Here is a 15,407-nt window from a genome sequence, read left to right as displayed (position 1 = left end):
AGGGAGCACTTAGTCTCCATTCACATCCCCACGCCGCAGCACGCTGCCAGAGGCCACACCGCGCTCACTCTGGATACCTGGCCTAGCTTAGTAATAACTCTGCCAAAACTAATGAACTGAGCAGCTGCAGATGGAAACTTCTTAAACCAATACTTTGGAGCTAAAGCCACTGCCATGAAAGTACATTGCCAGAGAGACACAGCATAATCAAAGTGTGAGAGACTGTTGAGTCTGAAAAATGAAAGGTAAAAGCTGAGTCTTCCAAACCTGCTCAAGAATGTCAACATGCAACTCCCTGCATCTCCTCCTTCCCACCAGATTTGTCTTCAAGCTGAATCACAGAACAAGTCCGCATGAAGCAATCCAAAATTATTTTGCTCTGTTTAACCCTCCGTGACCTCCTCTCATCCTCAGGCCCTGCACCTCAATCATGGGCTTTCAAAATAAGCTCCTGCTTTGAGAGTTTTCCTTGGAGACTTTACCCAGCACCGAGCCTAATGCCAAGATGAGTTCTTCCTCTGGAAGGCAAGCAGCAAGGATATAGTTACATGCTGGGTGATTTAATCTGATGGTTTTATGCTGAGAAGAGTTTAAAAGTAGGAGTAAGGAATCTTTTCCTTTCAGAGGAAAAAGTATGGGTTTCAGCTGCATTTGAGTTCACACATACATAGCACATCTACACCAGCACAGCTCCACAGCTTTATCCTCATGGGAGGGAAGCACCCTTCTCCTTTGTCACAAGCTGCTGGAGTTCTCTGTGTCCCCAGGTCACTGCCAGCAGAGCTGGGACAGGACTGGAAGGGAATCTTATCAATGTTTATAAATATCTCAAGGGTGGATGTCAAGAGAATGGGACCAGACTCCTTTCAGTGGTGTGCAGTGACAGGATGAGGGGCAATGGGCACAGACTGAAGCACAGGAGTTCCATCTGAATATGAGGAAAAAATTCTTTGAGAGTAATGGAGCACTGGAACAGGCTGCCCAGAGAGGTTGTGGAGTCTCCTTGTCTGCAGTCATTCAAGACCCACCTGGACACATTCCTGTGCAATTTATTCTAGGCGAACCTGCTTTAGCATCTTTGGATCTCCAGAGGTCCCTTTCAACCATAACTATTCTGTGATTCTGTGAAACCCTTCTCTGTCAGGGAGGAACCTCATGTCACATCCCCATTTCTGCAGCAGGCAGCTCGAGCACCCAGACAGGCTGGAATGGGAGGCAGGTCCATGCTCAGCCCCCACCAGATCAGCTTCACTGAGCACATCAGGGCTGCTATGAAAGCAGAAAATAAGAAGCAATACAGTAGACCTCCTCCATGGTGGCTCTGTGTTACATCTCAACTGGATTAAACTACCAGGAAACACCAGGGGAGAAGGCAAGGAAATTTGTACTTTGTGGGTGAGTCACTCGCCTCACTGCAAAAGGGCAATAAAGAGACAAAATAATGAAAGAGCTGGGATAAATGTAGTAAGTTCCCTTACAGCTCCTCTGGGAAAGACACTTTCAGCTGTAATTTGACTGCTACTAAGAGTCAGAATACATCTGCCTTTCCAATTACTGCCGTTTATTACTGCTGGTTATTAAAAGCAATGTGCAGAGCTGATTCGCAAGATGGCAGGTACTCAGCGTTTCCCCTCGTTTTTATTTCAGTCAGGAAATGTTTCTCTCACGACAGCCAGACGAGATCTGGAGTTATAGTAACCCCAAGTGCTTTGTATTCGTCTACTTTACCACAAGTGAAATATGAGAATCCAACGATTTTGTAAAACTCAATTTTCCAATAATTGGCAGAATGGATGGAGTCAAAAAGCAGCAGGCACATCTCTTCTCTCACTTCAACATTCTGACATCTCCAGTCAAAATAATCAAAGCAGCTGCAGCTTGATCCTTCATCTTCCCTTTCAAGACATTATTCCCTTTGCTTTTCCTCCAATCACTGAAAAAGGATGGCTTGCAGATCAATAACATGACTATATTTGCACAATAAAGACCCAAACCATGGGGTGTATCCTTGTTTTCCACACCTGTCAAATGCAGATCTGTTCAAAATAGTGAAAATAGGGCACCAGTTTTCAAACTGAATTTTGGATTCTGGATATAAAAAACAACAAATCCCACTGAAAATAGGTATCTACCTGAAAAAATTCCCAGAATGAGAGCAAAGGATGGTCTTGTTGATATGTATTTTAGTCATATATTTATCTTAGTTATTTTATTTTACCATCAACGTACTATTATACCTTTCCAAGAACAAAAAAAGTACAAATTTTAAACTCATAAGCCAAAACAGGTTAAACTGTTAGCACAGAAAGATTATTTTATAAGAGTCACAAAGCTGGAAAAATTTTATTTCACCAAGCATTCCAACAAGGAAGAAGCAAGTCTCACTTCTAAGGATAACCAAATGAGAATGTCACATTTTAATGCCAGTTATTGAAGGCTATGAAAAGAATAAACAAAAAGTAATATAACAATTACAGTATGCTAAAAATACCCAAATGTGGACAGGGAGGAGACTAATGAAAGTAAATATGAAGATAGCAAAGAAAAAGAAAATGGGAGAAACCCTTGGATTCTCTCCACCAGTATTAGTCTGAATTGTTTGCACAGCTGTATTGCTTGACATTGTATCACTTCTTAAAACTTAGGTGCCATCTGCATGCGTCTTGCTATCAGTAAACTAGGATTTAAATAAAAAATCCTGGATGAAACCATCATTTTCTTGATCTATTTAGCAAGGAAAAGAAGAGGTTTTTAAGAAAAATAGCTGCAAGAAGTAGTATTTCAATGAGTACTATCTCAGATAAAGCTAGAGAATGTCACCTGAAAATTACATGTTATGACTTCATATCAGATCCAATAAAAAGTATTTGATTGCCTCCTTACTTGCTACTAGAGCTGAACTTTGACAATCAAGTAAAAATAAAACTAGGTACTTGTAAAAGCTGGATGACTAAAACCCACTTGTGACATTTACATCACAAAAATGGAGGGAGAAGGGTAAATGGCTATCCATACTTTCATAAAAGATGTCTGTTTAATTTTTGACATTTTGTGGCAGCCAAAACTATACCTCAGCATATACATATATTTACCTCAGGATTGATTCTAAATGTATAAAAATAGAGGGTTTATCCATCAAATATTCTGTATCACATTGAATTTGGGAATACAACCCAGGTAACTATGAAACGTTGGGAGAAAAATGCCAATGCAGGATTGGAGGTTAAATGTACAGAGGAGATGCTGAGAGGTTTCTGTAGCTCCACAAGTGAACGTTAGGGAAAGATCATGCTACGTTTTTTCCTCAAGGATGGGCATTGGCTTCAAACAGAATATATATGAAAAGATGGCAGGAACACAACCAGAAGAGCATCAGTGGGGATGTCTCTGAATCTTCATTTTTAATTAATTTCTGTCACACTATGAATTATGCAGAATCCAGACACTCTTCATAGTTTAAGTTGAGTTTGCACTTAAAATGTTCCTAACCTGAGAACACAAAGTATGGTCCTCCCAGGTATCACTGGTTTACTTTGGGCTCCTACTGAGTTGTTGGGTTTTTTTTTTTTTTAAGTTTTATACAACCAACAACTAGTTTATGTAACTAATACTAAATTTTCAAAAGGAAATGCTTTTGAATTGGCATCTAATATCAGTCTAATGTTGTACCAAAGCACTCTACTGCTACCTGTAGTTAGAACTCACTGGCATCTTGTGTGTAATGTCATACTTCATGTTGCAATTATGAAAAAAATAATATAAATACTAATTTTGAAGCTTCCTTCCTTTTTTTTTTCTGATTAAGTATAAAACCAAAACTACAGATACTTGATTTTTTCTTTTTTCTTCCTGTTTTTTTTTTGGAAGAGTAGGTTATTGATGAGGGAGAGGATTCAGATCTTTACTAAGGACTGAAGAATTATGTCTGGGGGTTTGTCCTCATTGCAGATGATAAGTACCTCTCTTCATAATAACACACATCAGTCAGGTGTCTGATCTAATAGAAATCAGGTTAGTTCCTGAACTGGTTGGAAAAACAGCCACTTCAGTACACCAGCAGAAAGCACGATGCTTTTATTGTCCAAACTAGTCTTTCCCCAAGCCACTGCACCGCAGCTCATGGGTCTGAGTTAACTGGGCACATCTGCACGGTGAGCTGCTGGTGGCTGCCCTGAAGTCCTCACTCCATTCCTGCTTCCCCAAAGCCTATGGCAGTCCCACCAGCTCTGACCACAGGATAACTTTGTTCTCCGATAAAACACTTCTGTCTCCTCACAAGTTAATCCTTTGGTACAACAGTTCTCCCTGAGTACAAAATGAACACTTTACAATGGGAAGTTACCAGCTATAGAACATATAAGGCCAGTTCAAGTCACCGGTGATAGGTATCTAATACATGCAGACATACATACACATGTATATCCAGATACACATGAATATGTATATGGATGTATATAATGCATACATATAGGTATAAGCACACACAGATACAAACACAGGTCCAGATCCACAGACATTTACATCCTATATTTTACTGAACGCAAAAATAATTAAGACACCTAATGCCTGTATAAACCTGCATCGGTAATGCCTACCTCGAAAACATTTTACAAATACATTTTTTATTTTAGAAAAATAAAAGATTTTTTTAAAGATCAATTCACCCCCCCAAAAAAATCCAACCAGATGCTACATCAAGTTGGAATTGAAATGGGAAATACACATCAATCGTTTAGAGCGGAAAAGATAAAATTGTGTAAATTATCCCCTAAATAGATACTACAGATGAAAAAACCTCAGCATTTACCTTAAGGTGATTACAAATATTTTAGCTACCTTTAACAATGGCCTATGCTCTGAAACCCTCTTTTCCCCTCTATTTTTGAATTGGTATTTCCTTTTAAGTAAAAAGACATATGTTAACTGCTTAAATAAACACAGCAGTCAGAGACCAGCTGCTGAGTAAGGTGAAGTTCTGCATTACAGCATACTGTCTGGGACACTGGCAAAAGTAAATTAGACCCTATAAAACCCAAGAAAGTTAAGAAATCAAGCCATATATACTTTGCTAAGAGTGACCAGCAGCATCTACCTATATCTAACATCAGTGGAAGTGCTGAGCAGCCTGCAAAGGCACACCTTAATTCCTCCCTTCCCAGAGTCCTTCAACCACACTCCCTGCCGGTCACTGAGACCATTCTCAAAGCTGCTTCTCATCCTCTTGTATGGTTCCCAAGACCCTCCATAGCCCCTGCTGACCCACACACAAGCCCCTGGCGTGACACCCAGACCACAGATCACCCCTGCCCTGAGGACAGTCACCCTGCAGAGGGGGCCAGCAGCCGCAGGCAGGAGGTCGCATGTGGCTGTCACCGCATACAACTGGCCAGCAACAGGCACACCGCGGTTTGGGGCTGTCATCTCTGCAGTGCCAGCCCTGCAGCAGAGACTGACAGCTGACAGGTCGTGTCTGCCACACAGACCCAGGGGGAGGAGGAGTAGGAGGAAAACTGCTGGACAAGGATTTAAGATGTAGGTGTGTGTTCATACATGGCTTACAATGCTTACTTTGGCGGTTAAAATGTTCCTTCAACACTTTTAATAAAGAATAGGTTTAGTTTTACAAACAAAATGTAATGTTTGTATTATTGCCCTTTATACAGGAATTTAGACATACAGATAAAGTCAGAGCAAAGACATCTTGTCAAGGAAGGGAAGCAGCAGGTGAGAACAGGCGGAAGAGCTATGCGTGGCCTCAGGACTTCTTCTCAGTATTATCTCACTATTCCTCAAAGACAATTTATCTCCTGCTGATTATTTAAAGAATGTCAGGATACTAAAAGAACAATCTACCGTTATGTATCTGAATTTAGGCTGTGTTAATTTCCTTCCGCTCTTTTTTCTCCATTCATACTCAAGAAGCAGAACAGGAAAGGATACTTATGAAGCAGATTTGATCACTCTGGAATCACAGCACGAATGAGAGATGGCAGACATTTTTTAATTCGAGAGGGTACTACTTCTGGAGCATTTGATTCCAGTTTGCATGAGACCCCCCTGGAAGAAACCATTCCAAATCCCAAACACTGCAGCTCAACAGTGAGAATGGATCAACTGTTCAGGGAAATAACCAACATAATGACAGGCACTAGAACAGAACAAGCGTATATGTTAAATAGATCATGAACATAAACATAAACAATGAAAAACTACAGATCAGTTTAAAGGGAGCTGCTTTACATCCCTGTGTTACAGTCCTAATAAAAAGCAGCAGAAATAAATGAAGAAAATTTTTAAAAGGGTAACTGTAACCTGATACAAACATATCCAGCAATGCAGAACTTTCCTCCAGCTAAACAACAACCAGATTTGCAACTGTACTTGTGGATCAACAAGTTATTTATTTCCAGCTAGAACACTGTGCCAGCTCCTATGTAATCCCAGCAACTCTGACACGCAACATTAGCTGTCTAAATGCAATGGGAATATTCCAAAACAAAAGGGCAAATGAGAAGAAATCAATGAAAAAATATTACCATACACAACAGCTAGCACAAGGTACTACCTTAGCCCATGTTACTATGGCTTTGGGTACTGTTCAGCACCATGACATTCTCAAAATTGAGACAAAATAGAAAGAATCTCCATGATGGAACAAGGTGACATAATATAACACACACCAACAAGATGGGCACTTTTGGTCTGTCAAAAAAGGTACAGCAGTTTCAGCAGACATACCTTAACTAGCCTTGCAGCTGCCTGCTAGCAGCATGGGGTCATTCAGGGGCTGTGAAACCTGTCTGAGAGTGAATAAATACTTAAATAACTAGTCTTGGCACACTGCACTGGATAATTACATTTGACAATCTTTTTTGTGCCTTCAGCCTTGCAGAGATACGTAGGCATTATCCCAGTCTGATAAACGTTCCAAAGCTGTGGTCCCCAGCACATGCATGGGGGCAAAGTATTACACTTAAGATACTGCATTATTACTCAGAGTCACAAGCCATCACCACTACTACAGCACACAACAAGAAAGTAAAACACAAGAGCTTGTATTAATGCCTAGGAGCCAGCAAGGGATGTCCAGTACCAACATTTCAGTGGTGCACTGTCCTAACAGAAAAACTATTTAAATGGTGTTTTAAACTAGGACTATGGATATTTCAAGTTTTAACAAACTCCTAAAGGATGCTGGCAGTAGAACACTAGGTGGACTGCAAACAAAGTAGAGTTGACTGGAACTGAAATTTCCTATTCTGGACACAATTATTGACTTCTGGAAGGGCACACTCCGACTTTGACAGCCACTTAAGATGTTTCAGGACCAAAAGACATTGAGAGCAATCTTTAACAGAGAACAGAGACCACAGAGCTCTTAGTGCCAGGTGAGAAACAGAACCTGGATGATTAACCGGCACCTTAAGTAACCAACGTACCAGAAATAACTGAAAAATGGTTTCATTTCGCAAAATGCTGAAAATATTCTACATATATGTCATTTGAAAATAGTCTATACATAAGGAGCTCTAAGCCATGGGAGAAAAAAAGAGGTGAAATCTAAAACTCTGTAGAGAAGAGACCGAAGAGAACAAGTTACTCTTGCAGAAAAGCTTTACAGACTACCTGACTAATTATATTCCAGCCGAAAACTAGTACATAATGTATTATGTGCTTCTGGCAAAATAAATCAACAGAATATCTGAGCTGATTTTACTGGCATTGGAAAAGGCCAAAAATCATTACTGAAGTCCCCTTTTTTATGTAAAAACTTTAGCTCATTTAGTACTGAATTTAAAGGTCTCACTAATACTTGTACCTCACAGTTTTCCTTTCATCTCATCCCTGTTACTCAGTTCAATATTTTAAGGGATATTTAACTGAATACTTGCAAGGAACGGGCAAAAAGTATATTTACTTACTATCATTTATTTTTAATCCTCACCCTTCAAAACAGAAGGGTTTTTTCTGTAGAAATGAAAATTTTTAAAATATTAACACTAAAAGCAATTAATATAATTGAGCTTTCTATTTATTTTTTTTTCTTGTGAATGCTTAAGATTCATATTTTTATGGAAACAGGAAATTCAGTAAAATATCAGTACAAGCCCTTAGATATGGGCATTGTTAGCATGCCCTACTCAGCCACAACACATCCTCTTTATAACGGAGATAGCCACATGCTATGGACTATGAGGAGGATACAAAGGAAATCCTCAATGCTTTGAAACATTTTATTTAAAACAAACAAACCAAAAAAACCTCAACCTTTCCACATTTACATTGCTAATCTGTTCTAACCAAGAACACTTCGTCTCAGCTTTCAGGTTAACAGCTTCATTTGCAGCTGTGTTTCCCCTGGGATCAGCAGCTGCCCTGCCCGGTAGCCTCAGCAGGTGCCTCTTAATTTTGCATCCCCGGACGACTCTGAACATGCACCCATGGCTCCACCTTCCTTACAGTCGGTCACATGCCAAAGTGAGTCAGCAAAATATGCTTAACCATTTTCCAGAGAAGAGATGCTTGTAAAAATAAATAAATAACTGAACCGAAATGGACAGAACGTGTATTTCCTTACAAGCGGTTTTTGTTTTTATTTTCCCTGCTTGGATACCTATCAGATATGCATATTGTATTCTGGCTTCATGTCAAACAAGCACCTAGAATCCAGAAAAATCCAGATTTAAAAATCTTAAAATCCTCCTAACAATCTGCCATTGTGTGCTTTATCACTATGTTTTTCTCTTCAGGTTAAGGTGTTTTCCCTAGCTGTAAGGAAGGAAAATGGATGTCATTAAACTGTTTTCATTAAGTGCGTGACACAGTTCCAACAGTTTTTATCTACCCTTAATTCACTATCATTTTCCCTCCACCGCTGCATTATTCATGTATGTCATCCTCTTCTAATTCCTGTGACAAATACAACTGTAATGACTTTATTTAGGATCAACACTTCCACTCACAATATTAAAAGACGACAAGTTAAAGCGGCTGCAGCCCTTGGCTCTGCCCGATGGGCGGTCAGGGGCCGGCACAGCCATGGGGAGCAGGAGCAGCACAGGGCTGGGCGCACACAGGAGGCAGGCGGCACCAGTGGAAGTCATCGCTTCATTAATTTTACTGCATTTCAGGGAGGTGAGGGGCTGAATCACCAATAAAGGCAGTAAAGCACACCCTGTCATGTTTTAGATCTACTGGGTTAGGTTCGATTTATGTCTTTTTAAACATTTATTTCAAACATAAGCACCAAATGCAGACAATATTTTACTTAATATTATTAAATATTACACTAGAGTACATATTACACTACTATACCACTACATTAAATTATTTCCATACCTTACAGCCTGGAATGATTTTTAACATTTGACTCGAGGAAAAAAACTGCTAATGTAGTTCCAGCTTTAATCCATTTTAAATCACAAGTGATTTAAATAATTCATTTGTGTTTTCTGTATGACTGGAATTACCTATTGTTATAGCTGGTTGATTTTGGCAGTGTCTTTGCTACTTCAACTGTTCGCAAGTTGTCTTACAGTCTCAGACGGTGTCAGACCTAGAGACTATATCTTATGCCAGCTGGAGTGAGAATATTGCTTTGATGTATAGCAATACAGTTTTAAAAACTCGGGGTCTGGAAGCAGTTTCTCTACAAACTACAATGGCAGCTGTGCTAGAGGTCATGAATATTACATAAGGGCTGTCCGTGCACTCAAGCCAGCATCAGTAAGCCAAATTCCCATAGCAACACTCACATAGATTTACTCATCGCCAAGAGATGCATCAGTTCAGCAGCAAGTGCTGTACTGCTACCCTGATTAGTCTGCAAGATATTATTACTTCAACTCTTCTTCTAAAGATTGTGCATTTTCTGATAAAATTCAGCACTTCACATGAACTTCAGGGCAGCCTTTATCATCTTTCCTAAGAGCAAAGAAATCTCACACTGCAAAAAGCAACCTTGATAAAACTGAAACTCCTGATTATGATCAGTAACATCTCTAAGATACAAGGTGGAAGGGAAGCAGCGGGCTGGTTCTGTGGCTTCTCTGCTGTACTGGTCCCAGGACAGCAAGAGCCGACTTCAAAGAGATGTTCAGCATCTTGTACGGTTGGCAAGTTCCAGCATCTTATCAAGAAGCTGCTTCAGGAGCTCTTATTAAATAGTGGTAAACAATTACATTTTCCCTGTTGAAGGTTTTTGGCTCAATGAAGCTGTCTGCTTCTGTTTGTGCATTATGGTCCTGTATTATTTATGGAGCTGGTCCTTGCCATACGATCAGGTGCATAGCTCAATGATCTGGACTCCTGAATTTCTGAAGAACCCTTGTAAAACAGGTGGTGTAACAGGCAGAGGCAAAGCTGGCAGCAGAAAATGAAACAGAATGGGGAATGGGAGATAAGGAAATAAAAAAGGCAAAATGGAGGAGGGGAGTCAGAGAGAAAGTGAGAGAGAAATGTAGATCTGAGGAGGGATCTCAACCGTGTATTTACAATTTAAATATAAGATATGAAAATGGTAAACATCTTGGAAAACAGTAATACAGAGATCTTGCAGATAGGATACAAGAAAGAAAAACTGGAACAAAGTGATAAAGCAATGATCGCAAATAAGAGAAGGATGATTTTTACAGGTACAGTTGTATTTAAAGATAGAGCACAGATGAAAGAAAAACAAGCCCATACCCTTTCACTCCTAAAAGCCTCACAGTCCTAAATGTGTCCCAGGGAAAACATGTAAACACAGAACAAGAACCTAAAGCTCATTTCGTATTTCCTTACTAAATTGTCACTATCTGCCAGGAGTATGGAGAAAGAAGGAGAAACCTTAACAAGTCCTAGAGCATATTACTCACAGGGTCATTTAACACACAAACTGTAAGCCAGTGAAGTCTTTAGGCAAAAAAGGCCTCTGTAACAGATTCTCCCTATTTACATATGACTTGTAGGGACTGATCCTTCATTGATGGAAGACAAATAGGAAGTTTGAGTGCCATAGCAATCCACGGGCAAACTTTCACAAATATCTTCAGTAAGAACTCAAAGCTTTGACCCTATACATTGCATATAAATCGGTATATTCAATACAAGAAAAACTGCACACATTTAAGTAAGATTATTCTGAAATACGCAAGCCAATCAAATGCTTTTTATGGAATACTGATTCTCAGTGATTTTTTCTGGAAACTATATTTTCTACTGTTGTCAGGAAAATCTTTATAAGAGGTCTTAAGCTCTGTGTTAACACATTAAAAACAGTTGTATCAGTAATGGATGAGATGACAGTCCTTTAAGCTGAACATTTTATGAGTCCGTGACATGAAGTAACACCTTACCTTTGCTTTTTCCAGCTGCGCCTGGGCCTGTCGCTCTGCCTCTCTCCGCACTGCTTCTCTGTCTTCTTCCAGAGATACATCTGAATCAGATGGACGGCTGGTGTAGGAGTCCGCCGAACCCTGCACAAGAAAAGGAAAAATAATGTCACAAGTTGTTTTGGTGTTAAAAAAACCCAAAACAAAACAGTGGAAGTGGTTATACACATTGCCTTTTCTCTTACTTCTGTATCCCTGAAAAGAGAACAACTGCTCGAAAGGGAAAGTCACTTGGAGAAATGGAGTCTAGGTAAATGTTTTCTTGTGGAGCCTTTCCAAGAGTGCAGGTGTCCTCCCCAGTGCTTTATTTCCTGCACAATCCCTGTGCTCTTATTTGCGTGCTTTTCAGTAAGCAGAGCCAGTTGCTCTGTAGTTACAGCAGTGGTGCAGTGCAGGGCTGAAGGACACACAGCAGCCTCAAGGAAAAAATGAAAACTCTAAACAGTGACAGTATTAACAGACTTTTTATAATCAAAATGCAAATTCTGTATCAATAATTATCATTACACAACATCACAGCTAACAGCTTTAATCTTTGCTATCCATTTTCACTTTAGGGTAACCTGACATACTTTCCCTATCAGAACTGCAAATGGCTCATATCCATCTCTGCCCCTCAGCAAAACATGCAAGTGACCACAAATCAACTTCCAACTAATAAAATCCGTCTGGACTCAACACATGTCCCCGTATCACCACAATGGAAGCAGCCACAATGCCAGAACAGCTCTATAAATAATGACAGCTCTGCTTTCCCTCTGCATCTCCTTGCATACAAAACAGAGTTCTGCTAATTCAATCAGAATGAAAACAACTGTCCTCTCCTCACCGTCTTTTTTTCCCTCCCTCTCTGCAATATATATATGCCGATAACAAAAACGTAGGGCTTACACAGATATCAGAATTCTTCAGACGTCCTCCTTTGGCTCTTTTCAGAAGCCTGATCCAGGTGGCCTTCATTAGCCAGACAGCTCAGTTATTGTCCGCAGCTGCAGCGCCCGGCACTGATCTCATAAAACATGTGCACAGTGAGCACCGCAGAATCACAGCTCCTTTGCTATCCATGCTCTGCTCTGAGAGCCTTCCTTCTCTTCCCTCTGCCTTTCAAGCTTGCAACCTCACTGTTTCCGAGTATTCTACTGTGATTAAATTCTCAAATTTTCTCATGCCATTAAAAAAAAAAAAAATCCAGAAAAATGCCCCAAAAATCCACACCATCTCCAAAAATCCCAACTTGAATGATAAAAAGGCAAAATAAGTCAGGTTTCAGATAAATATTGTGAGAGATGCTTCAATTGATCTTAAACTGAGATCAATCACAGAAAAATACCTAGGGCTTTTTTCTTTCTGTTTTGGGGGGCGGATTTGGCTGTTAAAAATAGTGCTTATAAGAGAACCTTTTAAAATCCTGTGCAAAATGTATTCAGTGACATTTGCAAGTGCAAAGTTCATTTCATCTCTTCCTAGATTGGCTGGGGGTGGGGTAACAGGCTGTTCTTATCACTGGGCATGCTCCATATGTGCAGCCTTTTACGCAGATGCTCGCATCACACTGGGTTGTTAGCCTATGCCAAATTGCCATTTTACGACTCAAGGGTAAACAGCTGGAAAACGCAAGTTCCCTGTGAAACTGGAAGAGCTGGTACAGCATCTCGTTCCTGACATGTGTGTCTGCTACGATCCACGTCTGCCTCGGACGCTTGGATCTGTCACGCAGCGCTTCCCTCCGCTGCAAAGCGCCGAGCTCCACTCCCAGCTCTCTTACAGAAAAAACGTAAATCCAAAAATACGCCTGTTGAGCAGGAATTTAACCCCCTAGTCACTGCTTATGTTCTTCTGACATTAGCAGAGGAAAGAAGCAAAGAATAACTGCACCAAACCACTTAGCTCATAAATATTAGATCCTAATATGGCAAAAGCCAAATAAAACATTGAGTTTCTATATTCTCCTTTTCAGAGTCACCCCCTATCCTTCAATAAACTGACATGAAAATAACATGATAAGGCATGGTTATCTACAGCATTAACGATTCACTGACAGACATGTAACAGCCTAGGTGAAAAAGATCACTGTAGCTGACTGCAGCACCTGCCTTCGATGTAAACTCACAGTGACAAGAAAAATAGAGAACAGAGATTACAGCTGGGAACAGCGGTCACACATGTGTCATAGTACATCGGTAAGTCCCAGGAAGGACTGAATCCTGCCATGGTTTGAGTCCATGTAACAACTAAATCGGCCCATCACAAGTGATGCAGCAGGCAACATTTAACCACTATTAGAGCAAACAATAGTTGTCACTAAACTGACACTTTAGAATAAAGGTAAATTTTAAATTTCCAAATGTTGTTTTGTTTTCTTTCCTGAAGCCCGTATGAATTATAACATAGAGTTTAATAACCTGTCTTTGAACTGACACAAAGAACATTACTCTCCAAGAGATATTTTGCTTATAGGGATCCAAATGATATGTTATAGCGATCTTCTAAAACTAAACTGTCTATTGAGCTAAAGCAAAAGGAGCAGAAAATAAAATACACTCAAACTCTTCCTGAATTTTTAAAAATCATGTCCATTAGGTGAATACTCAGAGGCCTTTCAAATTTGTCTGTTCTTTAAAATTTCCCTTTGCCACAATTTCTGACCTAGCTCCCCAATAGAAACAGTGGCAAAAGATGAGCAGCAACAGACAGAAGTTGAGTATAGAGTTTAAATCCTATTCTGGTTGACACAAAATCCTGCTGTTGAAACCTTTGATGTTATCACAGCATTAAGGAAAGCTAAGACAGTGATGGACGCGCCACCCCCACTCTGGACACTCTGGGGTCCCCCCCGAGCACTCAACCCCCTCCAGAAAAGGCACGTTCAAACCCTTCCCCACCAGCACTGCAGTGCCTTGGTGCAACTTTGCCACCAAGCTGGGCACAGCATCATAAACACAACACAACATGATCTTTAAATCAGAAGAAAACGAACAAATCAGCCACTAAGTCTGACACGGTCATCACACAATGGACAGTCTGCATGTTCGCTTTCTACAGCATTTCCACAGTGAACACAGCAGATTCTCCACTGACCAAGTGGCATAGCATCACTTTCACTATCGTCCATTCTGCTGTCCAGAAAGAATGCTGCCTAAATGATCCTCACCCTACCAAAAAAAAATCATAATGCACAGAAACGTAATTCATATCTCCTATAAGAGGGCAAGATGTCTTTTGGGTCAGGCCAGAATTGCTAAAATTGGAATTTCATCTTCCAGGCCACTGAGATCATTTCTAGTGTTGGTAATGTCTTGTGTTGGCCACCGTCCCAACACACATCCAAAAATTATAATGATTCAATTTATTTTAATTATATTGACAAATTGCTTGAATCAAACTCAACATTACATTTATTTCCCCTGTGGGACAGACATGGTCATGTAAATTTTCTGTGGAAAGCAGAAATTGGGAGCTTCTTCACTTCTTGAATATGAAAAAAAATTACAGCCGATCAAGGGAATCCAGGAAAAAGGGGAAGCACACAATTACAATCAATTCATTTTATAAACTGCTGAGTATTTTTACATAAGCTAAGAATGCTTTCAACCACTTTCAGAGGGAAAAAAAATCAAACTCAGATAAAAACTATGATGAAACTACAGTGGAAATACTTCGACTATTCAAGGAAGATAGGGCCAAGTGGATGAGCACTATCTATTCATTACCTCCATGGGCTACACAAGTTTTTCAGGGTTGCTCTGGAGTACACTATGGATCTTTTCCCAAGAGCTTCTGAAATCCAGCCTTTCTGATATTCTGCAGGTCTCCATCTCCTTCCACTGCAATATGGAAGAGCTGCTGTAATATATGTATGTAATACACACTACCATAGCCCCCAGTTCCTCATCTTTCATGGGAAACTGTCTAATAAAAGTGAGATAGTCATGTTAATAATTACCCCACCTATTTATTCTTGCTTCCTTTTCTTTTCCTCCTTACTTGGCAGGTGTACAAACCCAGTTTGCTTGATAAATCATTTCCTGTTTTAAC

At 40.0% G+C, this 15,407-nt stretch overlaps 1 protein-coding gene across 7 annotated transcripts in view; it reads right to left on the bottom strand.

Moving 5' to 3' along the window:
* The window catches only part of CACNB2 (calcium voltage-gated channel auxiliary subunit beta 2), a 246,795-nt gene that overhangs the window by 67,799 nt on the left and 163,589 nt on the right, over positions 1–15,407 (bottom strand). For 4 of the 7 annotated variants that reach the window (XM_065829850.2, XM_065829849.2, XM_065829852.2 and 1 more), the window contains one exon: positions 11,337–11,456. In XM_065829850.2, the coding sequence (XP_065685922.1) occupies positions 11,337–11,456 (120 nt within the window). Of the gene's footprint in view, positions 1–11,336; positions 11,457–12,263; positions 12,468–15,082; positions 15,106–15,407 lie in introns of those variants that run through there. The other 3 variants (XM_071805202.1, XM_065829854.2, XM_065829851.2) reach the window with 3 other exon arrangements.

The sequence above is a fragment of the Patagioenas fasciata genome, chromosome 2 (assembly GCF_037038585.1).
Source record: "Patagioenas fasciata isolate bPatFas1 chromosome 2, bPatFas1.hap1, whole genome shotgun sequence".
Lineage (NCBI taxonomy): Eukaryota > Metazoa > Chordata > Aves > Columbiformes > Columbidae > Patagioenas > Patagioenas fasciata.
This window is presented reverse-complemented; position numbering and strand designations above follow the sequence as displayed.